The sequence below is a fragment of the Mustela nivalis genome, assembly GCF_964662115.1.
Source record: "Mustela nivalis genome assembly, chromosome: 1".
NCBI classification, from domain to species: Eukaryota; Metazoa; Chordata; class Mammalia; order Carnivora; family Mustelidae; genus Mustela; species Mustela nivalis.
This window is the reverse complement of record NC_139020.1, coordinates 156,692,283-156,711,927: the sequence shown is the minus strand read 5'-3', so window position 1 is coordinate 156,711,927 and position 19,645 is coordinate 156,692,283. Positions and strand designations below refer to the sequence as shown.

Below are 19,645 nucleotides of genomic sequence, written 5' to 3'. Positions count from 1 at the left end.
AATTCAAAAGGGATTTGTCCTTAAGTAGCCTACTATCTATTTTAGAAATAAGCCATATGTACACACAAGATAAATAAGTTTACCTAACCAGTATCTATGTATGTATTTTATTCCTAATGAGTTTTTTTTTTTTAAGATTTTATTTATTTATTTGACACAGAGAGAGTGAGAGAGAGAGGGAACACAAGCAGGGGGAGTGGGAGAGGGAGAAGCAGCCTTTCTATGAAGCAGGGAGCCTGATGCAGGGCTCAATCCCAGGACCCTGGAATCATGACCTGAGCTAAAGGCAGGTGCTTAATGACTGAGACACCCAGGCGCCCCTTTTCCTCGCTAGTTTTTATTTTTTTTATTTTTTTTTTTAAGATTTTATTTATTTATTTGACAGAGATCACAGGTAGGTAGAGAGGCTGGCAGAGAGAGAGAGAGAGAGAGAGAGAAGCAGGTTCCCTGCCGAGCAGAGAGCCCGATGTGGGACTCAATCCCAGGATCCTGAGATCATGACCTGAGCCGAAGGCAGTGGCTTAACCCACTGAGCCACCCAGGCGCCCCTCCTCGCTAGTTTTTAAAATGTGGTCCAGTAGATCATTGTGTGTGTGTGTGTAAGGAAGTCTTTGTGGAAGAAGCAGAGCTAAATTCGGCCTTGAGAAATATGTATTACTTGAATGTTTGTGAGGATGTCCCACAGGCAGGGTAGGGAGAACTGTGTGAGCAAAGGTGCATTTTGGGAAGGAAGCAGCCATTCTGGCTGGGAATCAAGATCTGAGTGGCAGGTTGTAGCCTCACAGAAGTTTTGGATGTCAGATAAAATACAGAAATGTTTGAATCAATTATCTCAAGGAGCCACAGTTTTATCAAAGTGAATAAAGGTGGATTGGAATTAAAGGTGATTAATGCATAATTTTCTTAGTTCACCAGGATAGATTTCCTAAGAAATTTTTTCTCATTTTAAGAACTTACTCTCACAAATACCACCTTGGGTCCTTAGGAGAAAAAGTACTGTTTGCAAGGTAACAAACACACACATTTCAAGTCAAAACAAAACAAGAGTCCTTTATTCCATATTCAGCTAACCAACAATCTCAAATAATGTTGATTTTTAGTTTGTCGCCATTGGACTTGCTGGAGTTCTTTCTCATCATACGTAGAATGTGGTAAGCAAGGCTATCTCAGGACGGCATCAAGTACACTTGTGGGAACAGTGGGCAAAACATACACACCACGCTGTCAGTGGAGAAACAGCCCTAAGCAAAAGCTTAGCAAAGGCAAAAAGATCTAATACATGGTAGCCTCACTAGGAGTTTTATAAGAGGACCCAGCCATGTGAACGGCAGGTGGGAATTAAGACATACACACAGGCTGCAATCTTCTGACCAGGGCCCTGAGTGTGAATTCCACTCTGGAAATGGACTGCAGTTTCCAGGGAGATTTTCTGTGTGTCTCTGTCCTTCAGGTTCTGCCTGTAAGATAGAGCCTGGCCATGGCCACCATCATGGGGTTAAAGAAAACTTCTCCCCCCAACACTCTATTTTACTAGTCTGAGGGAGCTCAATGCTTATGGGATTGCCAAGTCTTGAGTTAAGAATCAATGGAAGGAAGCCATAATGCAACATATCTAATTGTGTTAAATGTTTAATGGCCGCCTGCCAGCTTCCAAACTTGCCAGGAGGCATATGACATTTCTGAGGAAGGAAAAATGCAAACTGAGCCCTGAGGTCAATGCTTCAACATCAAATTGTCATAGTCTCAACTCACTGTTCCTCTAGGGCACTTGGAATAAAAAGTCTGACCTTGAAGGCAGGTCTCTTCTCAGTTCCCCAACAGGTCAGCAAGTGGGTGGTAGGTCTTTGGTGAAGGAACGTACCCAGAACAGTTGGGGGACTCCCCAAGAAGTGTTTTGGCATAAATCAGACTTGGAGAGGCACAGGACCTAGGTATTTGACTTTAGGTGCATTTCCTGAAGGTGGACATTTCGCTTGCATTGTCTGGTGCTGCCCAGGCTGGTTCTGGGCAGCCCTCAGGCTCTGGAAGCTGCTTCACAAAGCTCACTCAGAATCCACTGTGTGGTCGAAGGCATGCTGGGAGTGCCTCTGCTTCCTGGACAAAGCATACAGGTACACCAGAAATGCCAGACACAGTAAGGCCACTGCTGTGAAGAAGGCAAGGATGCCCATAAAGGCAGGCGGGTCCATGGGCAGGCGGATCAGGGGGCTTTCGGCTGGGATCTGGTTGGTCAGGCTGAGCATGTAGCCCAGAGACCAGGCTATGCTGCTATTCCCCACCTGTATGGTAGAAAGATGGCTTAGTTCTCAGGGTAGGTTATTCCCAGGCAGGAATAACAAACATACACCACTGTCATCCTCATGGAACACCCACCAGAACTGTGGCCCAAGGTCAAAGACTTGTCCAAGTTCAGACCCTGCAGAGACTGGGCTAGATTCCAGGTCACTGAGGCCCTACACTCAGCACTGTGGAAAAACCATCGGAGTCCTCACAGCCTCATCAACCTCACAACCTCCCAACAGCCAAGTGGGATGATGGCACTGTTAATAACAGTGGGAGTTTTTCTACTGTCCAGTACAAAAGTGACTGTGGCTAAAGAAAGAGGGTAACAAGCAGTTTACTGAACCCAGGACCAGTTTCTAAGCACAGGAGTCAGTCTAAATAAGAAACAGACTCTGTCAATTTCTTATGTAAATTCCATCAGTTTTTGCTTCCTTGTTTTTTTTTTTTTAAAGATTTTATTTATTTATTTGAAAGACGGAGATCACAAGTAGGCAGAGAGGCAGGCAGAGAGAGAGAGAGAGGGAAGCAGGCTTCCTGCGGAACAGGGAGCCCGATGCGGGGCTCGATCCCAGGACCCTGAGATCATGACCCGAGCCAAAGGCAGCAGCCCAAACCACTGAGCCACCCAGGCGCCCCTGCTTCCTTGTTTTGAGGCTGTTTTATTAGATACAAAAAAGTTTCAAATTTATAATCTTCAGAAGGAACTCTCTATCATTACGTTGTACTCCTCTGTATCTTTTTTTTTTTTTTTTAAGATTTTATGTATTTATTTGTGAGAGAGAGAGAGTGAGAGCGAGCACAGGCAAACAGAGTGGAAGGCAGAGTCAGAGGGAGAAGCAGGCTCCCTGCGGAGCAAGGAGCCCGATATGGGACTCGATCCCAGGACGCTGGGATCATGACCGGAGCCGAAGGCAGCTGCTTAACCAACTGAGCCACCCAGGCGTCCCACTCCTCTGTATCTTGCATGATCCTTATTTTAAAGACTATTTGGTCAAAACTTCATATATATATATGTATGTATATACATGTATATATATGTATGTATATACATACATATATATATATGAAGTTTTTAAAAAGATTTTATATATATGGGGTGCCTGGGTGGCTCAGTGGGTTAAAGCCTCTGCCTTCAGCTCAGGTCATGATCCTAGGATCCTGGGGATCAGGCCCCACATCCGGCTCTCTGCTTCGCAGGGAGCCTGCTTTCCTTCCTCTCTCTCTGCCTGCCTCCCTGCCTACTTGTGATCTGTCTGTCAAATTAATTAAAAAATAAATTTAAAAAAATCTTAAAAGAAAAAAGATTTTATTTATTTATTTGACAGACAGTAAGAGAACACAAGCAGGGAAGTGGGAGAGGGAGAAGCAGGGTCCCCGCTGAGCAGGGAGCGCTATGTGGGGCTCAGTCCCAGGACCCTGAGATCATGACCTGAGCCGAAGGCAGACACTTAACTGACCGAGCCACCCAGGTGTTCCTGATTTTTTTTTTTTTTAAATTTTCAGACTTTCCATGTCCTTACCCTTAACACATAAGGGTTTCTCTTACAAACAACATATGCTTGATTTTTAAAAATCCAATCTGACAATATCTGTCTTCTAACTGGTAGGTTTAGTCCAATTATGATTATTGTGATTATGGATATATTTGGACTACTTCTTTCTTATATCTTAGTTTAAAACTTTTAATTGGTGCTCCTTTACTTTTTCTTTATTTTTTCCTTTCTTGCCTTAAAAATGTTATATAGGGCGCCTGGGTGGCTCAGTGGGTTAAGCCGCTGCCTTCGGCTCAGGTCATGATCTCAGGGTCCTGGGATCGAGTCCCGCATCGGGCTCTCTGCTCAGCAGGGAGCCTGCTTCTTTCTCTCTCTCTGCCTGCCTCTCCATCTACTTGTGATTTCTCTCTGTCAAATAAATACATAAAATCTTTAAAAAATTTAAAAAAAAAATGTTATATAAATAAAGTCTGCCTTTACAAGAGGAGCATTTTAGGCCCCTCTTATGACCTTGCTCCCTTCACACTGGATATCAGATATATTCGAATTTTGGGTTGTTATGGATAGAATCTTTTACTTTTCTTTAGTCTAAGTTTTCTTTTTCCTTTTTTAAAATACACATTTTGGGACACCTGGGTGGCTCAGTTGGTTGGACGACTGCCTTCGGCTCAGGTCATGATTCCGGAGTCCGGGGATCGAGTCCCGCATCGGGCTCCCAGCTGCATGGGGAGTCTGCTTCTCCCTCTGACCTTCTCCTCGCTCATGCTCTCTCACTGTCTCTCTCTCTCAAATAAATAAATAAAATCTTAAAAAAAAATAAAAATAAAAATACACATTTTAAGCCACCACATCATTTATTCTTCCTGCCTATATATTTATAACATTTCCAGGATTTATTCCTCTTCTTATTTGATTTTTTCCTCTAAAAGTATTTTTGGCAACACTGTGTGGCAAATCTTCTAAGTCTTTTTATGCCTTCATGTTTAAATACCAATTTGGCTATATATAAACTTCTTTATGAATAAAGGAAAAGGATTTGAAAGCTGGAATTCTGTATCCATCCAAACTGGTATCCAAGGGAACATCACTTTCTGTTCGCATAATGTACTTTCCTGCTAATTAGATTCATTAAGAAGCAAAGCTTAGAGAGTACATGCCACCAAGAGTCCTTGTATGTCTCCAGACAGCCTTAGCTTTTTGTAGATGACTCAATTTTATTTATGTAAAAGTAGACAGTCACAGGCCTAATGCTGGCTATTGATTGGTTTAATCTAATTATTGCTAAAGCTAATATCAAACAGACGGACTCCAGGCTTTATATCAGCTATTCCTGAGATGAGAAAATTCTCCCTAAACCTGGGGAACTTAGGTTGGGTTCATATCAGCAAGGCTGAGTCTTTCCTGAAAACAAAGCCTGGCGGGTGACCGGCCAAAGAGCCACCTGGTGACACTTGGGGATTCCAGCTTCAGGCCATCCTGGATACTTGACCGTAAATCCAGTGACCTCAGACACATTCCTTACTTCATGCTGTTGTAAATCCCTCATACTCTCTGCTACCCTGACATCTGTGTAAAATGGACAGCAGTTAGTTACCAGCCTCTTAAAGAATCACTGCCCTATTTAAAGTTTCTTTTCATGATGATAAGTCTGATCCTTAAAATATTTGTTCATACACTCAGCAAACATTCAGTAAACACCTTTTAGGTTCTCGCTCCTGTGCTGAAGGTAATGAGACAGATCCTGTGCTCGAGGAGCTCAGGGTCTGTGAGTTCTTGGCCTCTGATCCCTCCCCCCATGTGGAAGGGTCCCCCAGGGACACCTCCTCTGGATTCTCCACCATCCCTCCCGGAAAGCTCACAAGGGATTCCCAGTCTCTCCAGCTTCCCCCCAGCAAACTGAAATCACCAATACCCTCCAAACGTCTGCATTTCTTCTGCACCTATACACAAACCTTTAGAGAGGAAGAGGAGAAAACAACCTGTGCCTTGACTTACTTCTTTTTTAAAATGTATTTGGGGCCAGGTCTCCTCAGTGAATCTGTATCCATTCACAAGCAAGTGGTAGATATAGTGGGCTGAGAAGCAGTAGGAGCGGGCATACACCTCATCAAACCTGGGGAGCAGCAGCGGGAGCTGAGGAGGAGGTTCCAAACAGATGAGGCAGGCATGTTTGACAACACGTGTTTCAGAACACATTTTAAAGAATCTCATCCTGTAGAATTTCATAATACCATCACCATAAAACAATCCAATTGTATCACATCATAACGAAAATACCCCTCTGCAGTACGGGGTACACTACCTGCTGTCGTAACCATCGTGCCTGTGGTCAGAACATTCATCCACAATGCGGGTAGGAGGCAGGTTCCCTTATTACCCCATTTTGTGGATGTTGGGGAAGCACAACAGCATAAAGTCCAAACTTGGAACACACACACACCCACACACAAATGAAATACACTTGGCTCCACTCACTGTGTTGTACGGGGGATGTTGCCCCTTTCTCTTTAAATACTGACCTGACTCCAACTCTCTGAGCAGAAATCCCAGGTGCTTGAGTTGAAGGCGTTCAGGGAAAAGCTCCCCGAAAGATTGAAAGCACTTGCTGTGTAGTAGAATCCTGCAAAAGCCTGGAAGGGGGTTGCGGAGAAGGAAGTCAGTTCTCAGAACGGGATACATTATGGAGCTTTAGGGGTGGGGAATAAGAAAGTGGGCAAACAGGGCAACAGAAGAGAATCAGAAAGGGGAAAGCTAAATCTTCAAAGGGGGAGAAAGGGAAACTTTTGGTGGTTTTTGCTCTTACCACGAATGCCCCTTTAACTTTTGGCTGATAAACCCCATCAAAGGAACAGTCTTCTTGGTCATGGCAAGCTTGGAAGTCAAACAGGAAAGCCACCTTTTCTCTACACAGTGATGGGTCCCCGGTTCCTTCAAAGGTGATGACGTCATGAGGGTCGTAATTTCCAGGTCTCAGGTCTGCTGTGCACAGGCTGTCAAATATGTAGCCCCCAGTGAGGGTAGTGACATAATTCCGAGGGTAACAGGGGTTGATGATACTGGTTTTGGTGGGCGAATTCTGTGGGTACAAGAGGGAGGTGTCAGAAACCACTCTTCTGTGGAGGGCCAAAGTGTTTCCCTCTTGCAAATCCTTACAATGGCTACCCTCCCATGCCAATAGAGACATGGATGGAAAACATGCCATTTTATGTCAGTGTGCACTTGAAGGCAACTCCAGTGGGGGTGGGTGAACCTGCACTGAGCACAATGCCAGGTCCTCATTCACATTATCTGACCCACCCCTTAAGACAGTCCTGGGAAGCAGGTTTTATGAAATCCATTTGGATGGGAAAACAAGACATGCTTAGATTAACTGATCATTTTTAAAAGATTTATTTATTTATTTGAGAGGGAGAGAATTGGCGGGGAGGGGGGTCAGAGGTGAAGCAGACTCCCCGCTCAGAGGGGAACCTGATGTGGAACTTGATCCTGAACTCCAAGGATCATGACCTGAGCTGAAGGCAGTTGCTCAACCAACTGAGCCACCCAGGTGTCCCCTAGATTAATTGATCATTTTTAATAGAGTATCACCTATCCACCTAAGAAAATAATCCAAAAGGTTACCAATAGGTGTATTATGAAAATTAAGGTTCCCTCCCAACTACTTCTAGCCACCAGATCCCTTCCCTAGAAGTAACCATGATTGCCAAATTTTGTGATTTCCTGTCAGAGATACTTCTTGTATGCATATGCAAATATCTTTTCTTCTCCCTCTTCCTTTTTCTAAAAACAATAAATGGTACTACTCTATCCACAGTTATGCCCCTTGTTTTTCTTACTTTAAAATATACCTTTCTGTCTCAGTCGGTTAAGCCACTGCTTTTAGCTCAGGTCATGATCCCAGGCTCCTGGGATCGAGTTCCACATCGGGATCCTTGCTCAGCAAGGAGCCTGATTCTCTCTCTGCCGCTGCCTACCACTTTGCCTGCTTGTGCTCGCACTCTGACTGAATAAATAAAATCTTTAAAAAAAATATATATATATATACCTTTCTCATCTTTCCCGTTGTACATATAAAATGGCCTCTTCTTTTAAGAGGCTGCATAGCATTCCACTGTACCAATAAACTACAGAGGAGATTCCTTAGATAAGAAATGTGCATATGAATATTTAGATGGTTTCCAATCATTCTGCCATTATAAACAAGGCTGCAACAAGTATCTTTGTTACATATAAATCTTTGATCGATTTGTAATTTATTTGGTGTAAAGATTGTAGAAGGGAATCTGACTTTATTTCTTTCAAATGACTATCCAATATTTTATGTACTGATGAAAAATCTTATCTTATGCTAAATCCCAAAGCATGTTTGGTTCTATTTATGGACTCCCTTTTCCAGGGAACTGAATTTGAACTCTGTCCAATTTCAAAGCCACTAAGCATCTCCTGTTGTAAAGTCTTGACTTGGACAATACTTATTCTAAGTCTTTCAATTTATTGATGTAGGAAATTGAGATACACAATGAAGTAATGAATGATTTAACAAAGGCCAGTGACAGGACTCCACACATAAGCCTACGGAAGTCCAACACTCATCCAATGTAACTCTAATGACTATCCTCTAGGATGTCTTAATGTGACTGACTCTGTGGAGGTAGAAAAGAGGCTTCTTTCTGCTTCAGTGGTATGAAAAAAATCCATGATTTTCAAAAATTGCTATGTCTACTGTAACATAGTAGGGTCACCAGGGTCACACACAAGGGTCACCCTATGGCTGAAATATTGATTTAAGGGGGGGGGTAGAAATCAGTCAACTGGTTATTTAATTTCCCCCTCCAAATCTGACATACTTATTAAATAGTTAAAATAAAATAAATTGCTTCTGGCTTGGACTGGAGAAGAAGCAAGATAATATCAATTATTTCTGGCTTGGAACATAAAAGCAGCTCAGTAAAGATCATTTCTTTTTTTTTTTTTTAAGATTTTATTTATTTATTTGAGAGAAAGAGAGCGAGTGTGCATGCGGGCGAGCATGAAGAGGGGGAGGAGCCGAGAGAGAAGCAGACTCCCTGCTGAGTGTGGAACCAGATGTGGGGCTCTGATTCCAGGACCCTGGGGTCATGGCCTGAGCCGAAAGCAGATGCCTAACTGACTAAGCCACCCAGGTGACCCTAAAGATCATTTCTGTACTCTTTCTGGAGTTTGAACGATTGTGATGTCATTCTTTAAATATAATTTGCCAATGGTCCAAGTTGCTCAGGCCCTCAACATTCAACAAATTTCCCGTGAACTTAGTGTGTGCATGGCACTGGTACTAAAGGGTTAACCATTAGAACTGAGGGCAAAAAAGTCCACTGGTAAACTGCAGCATAACTTGGTCTTAGAATACATCCCATCAAAAGTGGAAAAATAGTGATAGGAACTATCCTCAACAGTGATGGAAACTATTAAAAGAACACACCAGGAAACTAATTTAAAAGGAAGGTACAGGACCAATAATGAAAACTACATTTTATTGGAAGATACAAACCAAGGATAAATAAATGGAAGGATATTTTATAATTCTATTTGGGGATTCATAATATCATCAATGAGCTAACTTTTTACCATATTCATTTTCAGTCAATGCAACTACCATCATAATTTCAATGAACAAAAACTTCCTGTTACTGCTTAAAATGATTTTGAAGTTCAGAATTAATGTCTGAGACTAAAAAAACAAACCACTGCAACTAGAATAATTGGCTCAAGAATGGAGAAATGGATGAACTGAACAGGAAATCTAGAAACAGATCTTCCTTATCCAAGGACTTATTAGTGGGATGTCTCAGAACCCCTGAAATTATCAGGTTGCAAAAAGTCATTACAACTTTGTTGGTGGGAGTCTTTTTTTTTTTTTAAGATTTTATTTATTTATTTGACAGAAAGAGAGGTCACAAGTAGGCAGAGAGGCAGGCAGGGGGTGGGAGGTGCCGAGCAGAGAGCCTGATGTAGGCCTCAATCCCAGGACCCTGAGACCATGACCCACCAAGACGCCCAAGGTGGTTTTTTAATTTTGTTGGAAGATTGCCTATCTGTCCAATTATATAAAAAATACACCTATCCTTTGATTTTATCCCACGGAAGCAAAATCATCAGTTCATAAGGTTATATGCACAAGAAGCTTTACTGGCCTATTATTGCTGCAGCGAAACAGGACATAGCCCAGTGTCCATCAGGATAGGCATGGTTGACAAACTGTGAAATACTAAAGGGTAAAGAAAATAAGTTATCTATCAATCTGGAAAGTCAAGAGCACAACGTTATCAATCTGTGAACAGTGAAGACATTTAGTGAATTGGGTTGGAATGAGATTCTTTCATTTTTGCTTTAATACTTTTTTGCATAGTTTGACATTTTTACAATAAAAATACCAAAAGGACTTTATAACAAAAAGATTAGTCCTTTATAACAAAAGGACTAATACAATTTTTCTTTTTAAATAATAGTACTTGGAATATTATGTATCTATAAAAATAATAATTTCAAAGGATATTGAACAACATAGGAAATTGCTCATGGTATATTTAGATAAAAGAAATACTAGGTTAGGTAAAAGGAAAAGCTGGATATAAAACTATATATACCATATGAAGCCAAATTTGTAAATAGACATACTCGTGCGCGAAAAAGGAGCTGGAAGAAAATGCAATAGTATGTTTAAGGTGGTTAATTCTAGGGTTTTTTGTTTTATTATTTATATTTTTTGTGTTTGCTTTTTCTAAATTTTTTCATTCGACATGTCTTACTTTAAAAACAAAAGAGGAGCGCCTGAGTGGCTCAGTGGGTTAAGCCTTTGCCTTCAGCTCAGGTCATGATCTCAGGGTCCTGGGATCGAGCCCTACATTGGGCTCTCTGCTCAGCAGGGAGCCTGCTCCCCCCCCCCACCCCGCCTACTGCTCTGCCTACTTGTGATCTCTCTGTCAAATAAATAAATAAAATCTTAAAAAAAAAAAAAAAGAAAGAACTTCCTTAAAGAGGGGAGGCAGGATAGTTAATACATGTCCCTAGCGTCCAACGGGCTGTCCGAGGCTCCAGTGCTGGGCCAACTGGAGGATTGTTCATATAAAGACAGTTTGCAAGGGTTATATTAATTCTCACCACACTGCGACAGGTAAGGAAACCAGATCCAGACTGGCAGGATTTACTCAGGCAGTAACATTCATGATGTAGTCATCTTTGTGAACCTTCTAAGTCGGGGCCTGGTAACACTTACTTGGCACATGAAAGTATTGGTCAGGCAAGTCTGGGCATGCAATTGTGGGCAATCCTCAGCACACCCGGATCCTTCCCCTCACCTGAGTCAGAAGGCTTTGAGGGCGGAACCACCCTCTCAGGCATCCAGAGATTACCAGGCAAGTTGGAGAGCTGCCTCCATCCCTGTGAGCTGACTGGCCACAGTAGAGGCTGGGGTCTCCCACCTCTGTGCCCAGGCCTGGGCTCACACCTACGTTCTCAAACCCAAGTGAGACCTCAGACAGGTGTAGTATTCACTTCTGTATTATAGATTCTTGGATAATCGCTCTTTAATAATCATTATCAAAATAAAAACCACACACACAAACATTCCTCAGGGCCAGCCAAATTTAGGAAGTGAGCTTCTCTGACCTTCACTCACCCTGGGAAAAGGATGATTTCACCTGCTCCCTTTCTCCTGTTTCAAGTTCAGAGGAGACCCTGCCCTCCACCCTTGTCAGGACTAGAGCTGGAGGGAGGGGCATTAAGCATTGCTAGAAATAAAAGGAGATGGAGAAAAGAGGTGTTTCCAGAACTTCTGCCCTGGAAAGAAGCATGCTGGCTGAAATATGTTAGTGAGAAAGCAAGAGGAATGGTGGTTATGGAGACCTTGTTAGGGAGGCTTGATGGGGTTCCCTGTGGGGTTTGGTTTGGCCAAGTGGAGGTGGTCTAAGTCTGGGCTGGGCATTGGGTCTGTTGAGCCCCAAGTGCTTCCTTCAGGGTCCCCCACTCTGTCATTCCCAGGCAGTGCTCAGTCTCTCCCAACAATGCCCACCACATGCATGTATACTGAGGCTCCGACCTTTCCTGGGAGGTTCAAGGAGAAGCTCTGGGGAGCAGGCCAGATCTGGAGGGTGAATTCTCACACACAGCCCTGCGTGACAACCTGGTAAATGCAGGGGTCTGAAGATGTCAGTTTTGCTGATGGCACTTTGGTGAGCCAGACCATTTCCCCCTGCAGGTTAGGGGCTGGGAGAACACCACTTCCTTTCTTAATTGCCAAAGTGGGTGGGAGGGGTGGGGGTTAACCTATGGTGCTGTGCCCACTATGTTCACAGGCTGACCCAGCCCTTGTCCCCTGCCCCTGGGTCCCACCGAACGCCAGGATCTGTAGCCTCTGGTTGTTCTCTTGCCCCTCTAGGTGGTCAAAGTCCCTTTGCTTCATCTTTCATTTTCCTTTCTCAGCTATGCATGTCTGAGATGGAGGTCACCTGATCACTGGAGTTTGGGGTCTTGAGTCTCATCCATGGGGCCTGTGCTTGCTGACACACACCACATTAACACTGAGTTTACCTTAGTGGCAGCCTTCCAACAGATGGCTGAACTAGCCATCTGGGACGTGGAGCACTTACCATGTGAGCTACTGACCAATGCGATGCAATTCTGTTACTCAAAATCCCACCGTATAAAGGGCATCAAACCTGCCTAATATAGGCCCATCTAAAAGGAGGCTGAGCCCTGGGAAGGCTCGGTCCTCTCTCCCCTGTCAGCAAGTATTTCTCTTGGGACCACTTTTATTATTTGTTCTGCACTCAGGGGAGTTGCAAAATTCCCAGGCTTATTTAGCTATTGGTTTAAAACAGTCTGTGTCCTTAAAGGGATCCCAGGTCTTGAGTCATTTACAAAACATCTGGTGCCCTGGAATTCCCCTAGATCTAAGATTCAAGTTCACTGGAAGTGGTCAATACAACAGAGAGAGAGAGAGCTTGGACCCCCACGAGTAAACTGGAACATGCTCTCGTTTCTATCCACATTCTAACTGGAGTGGAAAGGACAGGCCCCAGAAGCCAAGGCCCCCTCCCCTCAAGACCCCCCACCTCCGCGCCCCGGCTCAGGTACCTGATGGAGTATTGCCAGAAACCTCTTCTCAGCCTCGTTCCGGCCATAGCACTGGAAGCTATGCGTGTAGAGCGTGTACACATAGCCGTACAGCGACACTTTCATGATGTGGCTCGTGTTCAACCCTACATTCTCTCCAGCCACAAAGGATATTTGGGTGGAGGCGCCACCTAAATCCAGGGCACCTGTGGTCTCCACTCCATTTGGATGCACCCACATATGCCACAGGTTCTTCTGCACAGTGGGAAAAGGAAGCAAGAGAAAAGTTGAGAGGCACTATCTTTGTCTGCCCAAGGCTCTCCATCCAAGACCCTTCTCTTATTGCTAAGAAGCATGACATGGGGAACATCTGGGGGCCAAATCTCTCCTTTATTTCAAGGGTGGTGAACTCAAATGCTTTCAGAGGCTGGGCAGGCAACAGAAATGAGTGAAGATTAGGTGTAGATAATTGAGAAATGGTGGGGACTGTGGCAAATTGGGGACTACATGAGCTACACTCTGTTCCAATTGTCATGCGGAATGTGAGTCCACTGTAACCAGTGCTTCCAAATTTTAGGGGTGTGTGGGGCTCAGGGCAAGCTAAAAATGTGGTTTTTATATGAAATTTCCAACTATTACTTGTTGGCAATTAATGAAAATTTAAGAGTATATCTGAAGGGAACAAACGAGGCCTTGGGCTGGATATGGTTTATGCCCTCTATAACATGGTGATTATCTCTTGGAGTTGGCTTTCCTTTGAACAGGGGCAGGGCATGTGGAGTCTGCAGTGAATGGACCTGGGGACACAGGGTGACTTGGGAAGCCTGAGGTCTCCAGAAATTACAGAGGGCTGTGAAGCTTTGGGAAGGGTCATTCTCCAGTTACTTTTCAAAAGACCCATAGGCTTTAGATTTAGATCCTTCCCACCTCCAATTTCTTATTAACTAGTGAAGTGAGGATATTCCCTCTCCTGTGTGCTTTGGTCCTGCTTATGATGCAATGTTTCTGCCCCAGCCAAATGTGTCTTTTCTTAGCTATTGTCTCATAGGTGTTTCCTTAATGCATTATGTGATAGCATTGACACAGGACAGATGCCCCTGTCAGCATGCACCTCTGCTTTAAGTGACCACCCACAGGGGATAAGATAAAGAGCAAGATTAAAAACCATGCATTTGTTTTCACACACCTCCAGGAAATTTCCCATTAAATAGTTGGCTGTAATCCATCCATATATCCCTTCCTCTTCCCCAGAAATGATTTGAGCACCCCTAAAATCAAAGGGCTGGGACTTGAAGTAGTTTTGGATGCTTGCAAGGACTTCATTAGCTGCGGTTTCATTTTGTAACCTATGCAAGGCACAGAACACAAAAGGCTGAGTGCCTGGACAAGAGAGTCTTAAAGTCACCTCACTCAGGTGAAAAGGTAAACCTCCCCACCCGTCTGCTGGCAGGGACGATTCTCCAGATGTGTGCAAAAATGGCAACCCTTTTGCAAGTTGAAGGCTCCTAGGCAACGGTGAAGGCAGATACACTTGTTACCTGTCAAACTGCCAATCAGAAAAACAGCATCAAGTAAAAATACCCCTTGTCCTCTCCTCCCTCACCGGTGCCCACCCCATTCTCTAACGACCAGTTAACCAAAAGAGCCTTCTGCTTAACCACCATTGCTTTGTCTCAGATCAGCACCGGAAAGGGGACTGGTGAAGCCATAGGGGTGGCATAATAATCTCCTGGGGGCACCACATAAAGGAGCCCTCAGCAGTCCAGAAGGAAGGGAAATCTGAGGAGGAGGGGAGAAGGAAGAAGATTGAGTTTCCAGCAGTCCTTGCTTTGCTCCTGGGGAGGGCTTCATCATGATGGGTGTGATGGCCATCATGGCTGTAACTGGATTGAAATCCATCAGTGTGCTGATCCACAGTAGAGTGGCAACACAGCATTCCTATGTCACCTAATGATGTAACATTGTAACATTCATTTGCTGCCATTTTACCTTATAGAAAAAGATTCACTTGGGAGATTATTTTCCCTTTCATCAGTGGGTTAAGAAAGCCAGGGGTACCAGTTCACTCTTGGCTCAAGAAGAACGAACCATGTCACAACCAGAGGGTCATGCTAATTCTGGAGCAAATTATCACTGCTCAGAAAATAATTCGAGAGTTTTCCTAGTTTTATCAGCTTCCATCCCAGAGGATTCTCGTTATTTCTTTTTTTACATTTGACTTTTCTAGCAATTAAAATGTCAGCCAGCTCCTTAGAAGGAATGGATCACCATCAGAAAGTTTACAAGGAAGAGATAGTATTTAATTTATTAAAATGAGACATTCACTGTGTTCCCAAGTGGTGCACTTCCTAGTCCATGGTTTTTGTCATGAGCTGTAAATCAAAAAGTCTTTTACTTATTCCTCACTGGGAGGACTGAGAGAAAAAGCAATTAAGAAAAAGTTGGGTGCTTTGTCTGCATAAGAAAGAAAAGGCAGAAGGAAGGAATTTCTATATCATTTCTATTTCAGGTAAACACAATCATTTTGAAAAACCCTGCAGATTCCAAGAGGGAGCAAAGAAATCCAACTTTCTCCCACGTTCTGCTTGGTCAACCAGGACATAGGAATAGAAACAAGGAGAGAAAAACCACAAGGAAAAGGCCCAATGAGGGCGCTCCCTGATTTCTTTTTTTTTTTTTTAAAGATTTATTTATTTGACAGACAGAGATCACAAGTAGGCAGAGAGGCAGGCAGAGAGAGAGGAGGAAGCAGGCTCCCTGCTGGGCAGAGAGCCTGATGCGGGGCTCGATCCCAGGACCCTGAGACCATGACCTGAGCTGAAGGCAGAGGCTTAACCCACTGAGCCACCCAGGCGCCCCACTCCCTGATTTCTTTTAATGATCATGTTGAAGTGGTTCTGTTTTTTTTTTTTTTTTTTAAGATTTTATTTATTTATTTGAAAGACGGAGATCACAAGTAGGCAGAGAGGCAGGCAGAGAGAGAGAGAGAGGGAAGCAGGCTTCCTGCGGAGCAGGGAGCCCGATGCGGGGCTCGATCCCAGGACCCTGAGATCATGACCCGAGCCAAAGGCAGCAGCCCAAACCACTGAGCCACCCAGGCGCCCCTGAAGTGGTTCTGTTTGTTTGTTCCTGTGTATCTTCCTCATGCCCACACATATAATTTTATGTTACTGGCACTGTAGACAAAGTGGCTTTGAGGCAGGATGAGTGTCATCTTTGGGGACTAAAGCCTTATTTTCAAAGTTTGGAGCAGCCTCTACCTTCGGTAGATTTAAGTTTGATGTTTTAAAAACTATTTTTCTTTTATTTCAAGGTCAAGGAAATACAAAAATAGAAGAAGAAAAAAGAGAACGGGCTCTCAAAGACAGTGCAACTGGGCTGAAAGTTTGCAAATTTAGAAGGATCTTCTTAGTTGAGTGAAATAAGCTCTTTGTTTCCTAATAGCTCTAAAGACTTTGACTGGGGTGAAGTGCAGAAATTCCACTGTTTTCCAGCAGATTCCTGTGGCATTGTTTACATGGGTAGAAGCCACATAAATATGGGCTGCACTCAATGCAGCAGGCTGCACACAGGTATCAAAAGACCAGGCATGAAAAACAATTTTCACTTTTCTAAAGAATTAGAGGTACACCCCATGAGAGTCCATATTACCTTCCTTTCTTCCAGAGTTATCAGGAAAATCACCAACGGGGAAGGGAATCCATTTTAGAATGATTTCTTTCTGGGTATTAAAATAAAGCTTGAAAATTTCCTAGCTTTTGAAGCCTACATTTATGGCAGAATATGGGCTTCTTTCTTTTGGATTTGTTCCCAGAAATACAGTTACATTCTTGGCAGGGTTCAACACATTCTTGGCTATTTTGATCAGATGGGCTCCTTGAGGCCATTCCAGCCCTTACCTCAGCAAGCGCATCCCAGCCGTGGCCCCCAGGTAAATGCAGGTGGATCTATGGAGGTGGGCTGGAATCTGTCTCTTGACTTTTTGCATGCAATCCTCAAAGGCTTTGGGGACATCTTGGGGGTTTTTCCCATAGCTGGAGATCCCAGAGCCTGAAGAGCAAGCAGTCAGCACTTCTTAGCATTCCCAGGAACTAATAAGAGCTGTACAACTTCCGAATAGAAAACAAATCAGCTTTGGAAATTAATGGCTTTGAGTACGGGGGGTTGAACAACAGGTGGATACGTTAAGTCCCATGTGGCCACACTGATGACTCAACTCCCAAAATATGGAAGGGAAAAACTACAAAACTAAAGGTATAAATAAAACTCAGGAGAAGAGTATAAGGAACCCCACTGCACCCATCTCCCAGCTTCCACAAGGATCAACTCTTGTTTCATCTCTCTCTGCCCACAGAGCAAACTGCAGATACAGTATCCTTTCATTCTCTAAACACTTCAGTATGTTTCACTAACAGACAAAATTTCTTTTTGTTGCTGTTGTTCAGAAATAATCCATCTTATTGGCCTTTTGCTTCTCTAGTCTCCTTTCGCACTACTTGCCTCTGGCAAGCTCACTTGTTTTTTATTTCGTTTTATGAAAGATTTTACTTTTAAGGAATCTCTACCCGCAATGTGGGGCCTGAACCCACAACCCTGAGATCAAGAGTCACACACCCCACTGACTGAGCCAGCCAGGAGCTCTGGGAAGTTCATTTCTTGACAGAACTTGCACCAAATAGATTTAGAGACATAGTCAAGGTGGAATAGGAAAAAGGAAACAAAAATTCAAACCTATGTCCCATGTGTTCAAACATAGAGGGAATAAAGGAATCTTGTCATGATTTGTCCTCAGGATACATTTTTGTATACCTATATATAATTTAACAAGATATCATCCTACCCCAAAGTAACATACCTAGAGAGACATATAACCCAGACAAACCCATGACGGAGTTCCTCAGTTAGGTCAGAAATCTCCATGAAGCTGAAATGAATGGTCGCAGAAAGAACTGAAAGTAGAGTTACGCAAGATTTCTTTTTTAAATAATTATAACCACTGCCCATAAAAATTAAAAAGAATCCTTTAACAGAACCAAATTCTAGTGAAGGTGCACATTTTCTCCATATTCCCCCCCTAGATCCCCCCCACCTCTTTCTGTCCAACCAGTTTGTTTGAATTAGAGTCCAAATCAACTCCATCCATTGCAGTTGGCTGGTATGTTTCTTAATTCTCTCTTATCCAGGAGTTCCATCCTCCCTTTTTATTTTTCCCTTGAGATTAAAAGAAAATTTTCCTTGCAATTTCATTTGTCTTATGGAGTTTTCCACAGGCTAGAATTTGCTGACTACATCCCAATAGTTCATGTAACATGCTGTTGAGTTCTGGCTTTTCCTATAAATTGGTAATCAAATGCAGAGGCTCAGTCAGATTCAGGTCTGGACTTTTTCAGAAGCAGTAATTTATAGGGATTAGTGTGCACTTCCAGCCTGAGGCACACACATCTGGCTACTTCTCTTTGTGCTGTGAGCAGGTTTCAGAGATCATTGCTTGGACTCGTTATCCCAGTAGGGTTTATGAAATGATGTTTTACTTCCATCTTTCTTGCTTCACTTATTACCCAAATACTTTCCTAAGAGGAAAACTTCTTTCTGGTCAACTATTTGGTAACCCTACGGTACAGTTTGTACAGGAAAGGCAGGATAAGTGCTTGAATCTTTCTCCTTCATCAGCTTAAGAAATAGGGATTGCATGTCCCTTATCCTCCTAATTTATCCAATGAAGGATTTTGTTTGTTGTATATCTTTAGGAACATACGGATTTGAAGATATATTTGATGTGTTTCAATTCATTGCTGTTATTCTTATTAATGGTCCCATTGTTGGCCAGTGGAGTTCTCTTCAACATGAGCCCTGAGTCCTTTAGATATGGTCCCAGAAAACTTTGAGTCTTTGCTCTCTGATATTAGTTGTGTGATCTTATACACTTCTTGCCCCAGCTCAGGAATTAGCCATTTCTCCAAGGAGTCCTGGCTTTTTTTTTTTTTTTTTTTTTTTTTTTTTTTAGTATGGTATTTAGTGTCTGAAATTTGGAAGCCTTTGCAAGACTTTCCAGAGGACAGACCAAGGAAAGACTTTGTTTCAGGACAAAATGCACCATGAATTCTTATTGGTACTTCTACTTTAAAACTACAGGTTTTTACTTACGTTGATCTTGACCTTCTTTCTCTGATGCTCAAAATCCTGCTTCCCAGCAACTCCAATTGAATAGCTCACTTGCTTTCTTTCACAACCCACACACAACGATCTTAGTACGAAAATACCAGCACTACCACCAACTGTATGGTTATTGAAAAGAAACTTAAGATTTTTTTGAAGTTCTTTTTGTCTTTAGGGTATATCCTATTAGGCATTATGGACCCTATGTACAGCATCCATGAATAAAATTTTCTTGAAACACATATATGTGTACATGCTCATTTGTCTGCACATTGTATGTGGCTGCTTTTGCGCTAATGTGACAGAGCTGAATGGTCTGACGGAGACCATATGGCCAACAGGTAACAAATACTTATCATCTAGTTCTTCACAGAAAAAGTTTGCTGTTCCTGGAGTTAGATGATTTATGGGCATCTCCAGCTTAATCTGTGCAAAACCAAATTCTTTAATCACTGCTATGCCCCCAACTGATCCACCTCCAGTGCTCGCCTCTCAGGAAGTGGTACCATCATGCATGCAGTTGCTCAGATCAGACCTGGTGCTCAGGCATCACCAACTTAGACGTCTCACATTGAATCTTTCATAAAACCGTGTTGGCTCTATTTTTAAAACAGCTCTCAAAT

At 43.1% G+C, this 19,645-nt stretch overlaps 1 protein-coding gene across 2 annotated transcripts in view; it reads right to left on the bottom strand.

Annotated features, from left to right (window-relative positions):
* Positions 1-1,023: 1,023 nt before the first annotated feature.
* The window catches only part of ENTPD3 (ectonucleoside triphosphate diphosphohydrolase 3), a 35,126-nt gene continuing 16,504 nt past the window's right edge, over positions 1,024-19,645 (bottom strand). For both annotated transcript variants that reach the window (XM_082745191.1, XM_082745192.1), the window contains exons 5-11: positions 16,766-16,916; positions 14,053-14,212; positions 12,888-13,121; positions 6,580-6,852; positions 6,296-6,406; positions 5,772-5,909; positions 1,024-2,279 (exon numbers count right to left, since the gene is read on the bottom strand). In XM_082745191.1, coding sequence (XP_082601317.1) covers positions 2,043-2,279; positions 5,772-5,909; positions 6,296-6,406; positions 6,580-6,852; positions 12,888-13,121; positions 14,053-14,212; positions 16,766-16,916 — 1,304 coding nt within the window. In that variant the 3' untranslated portion in view covers positions 1,024-2,042. The remainder of the gene's footprint in view (positions 2,280-5,771; positions 5,910-6,295; positions 6,407-6,579; positions 6,853-12,887; positions 13,122-14,052; positions 14,213-16,765; positions 16,917-19,645) is intronic.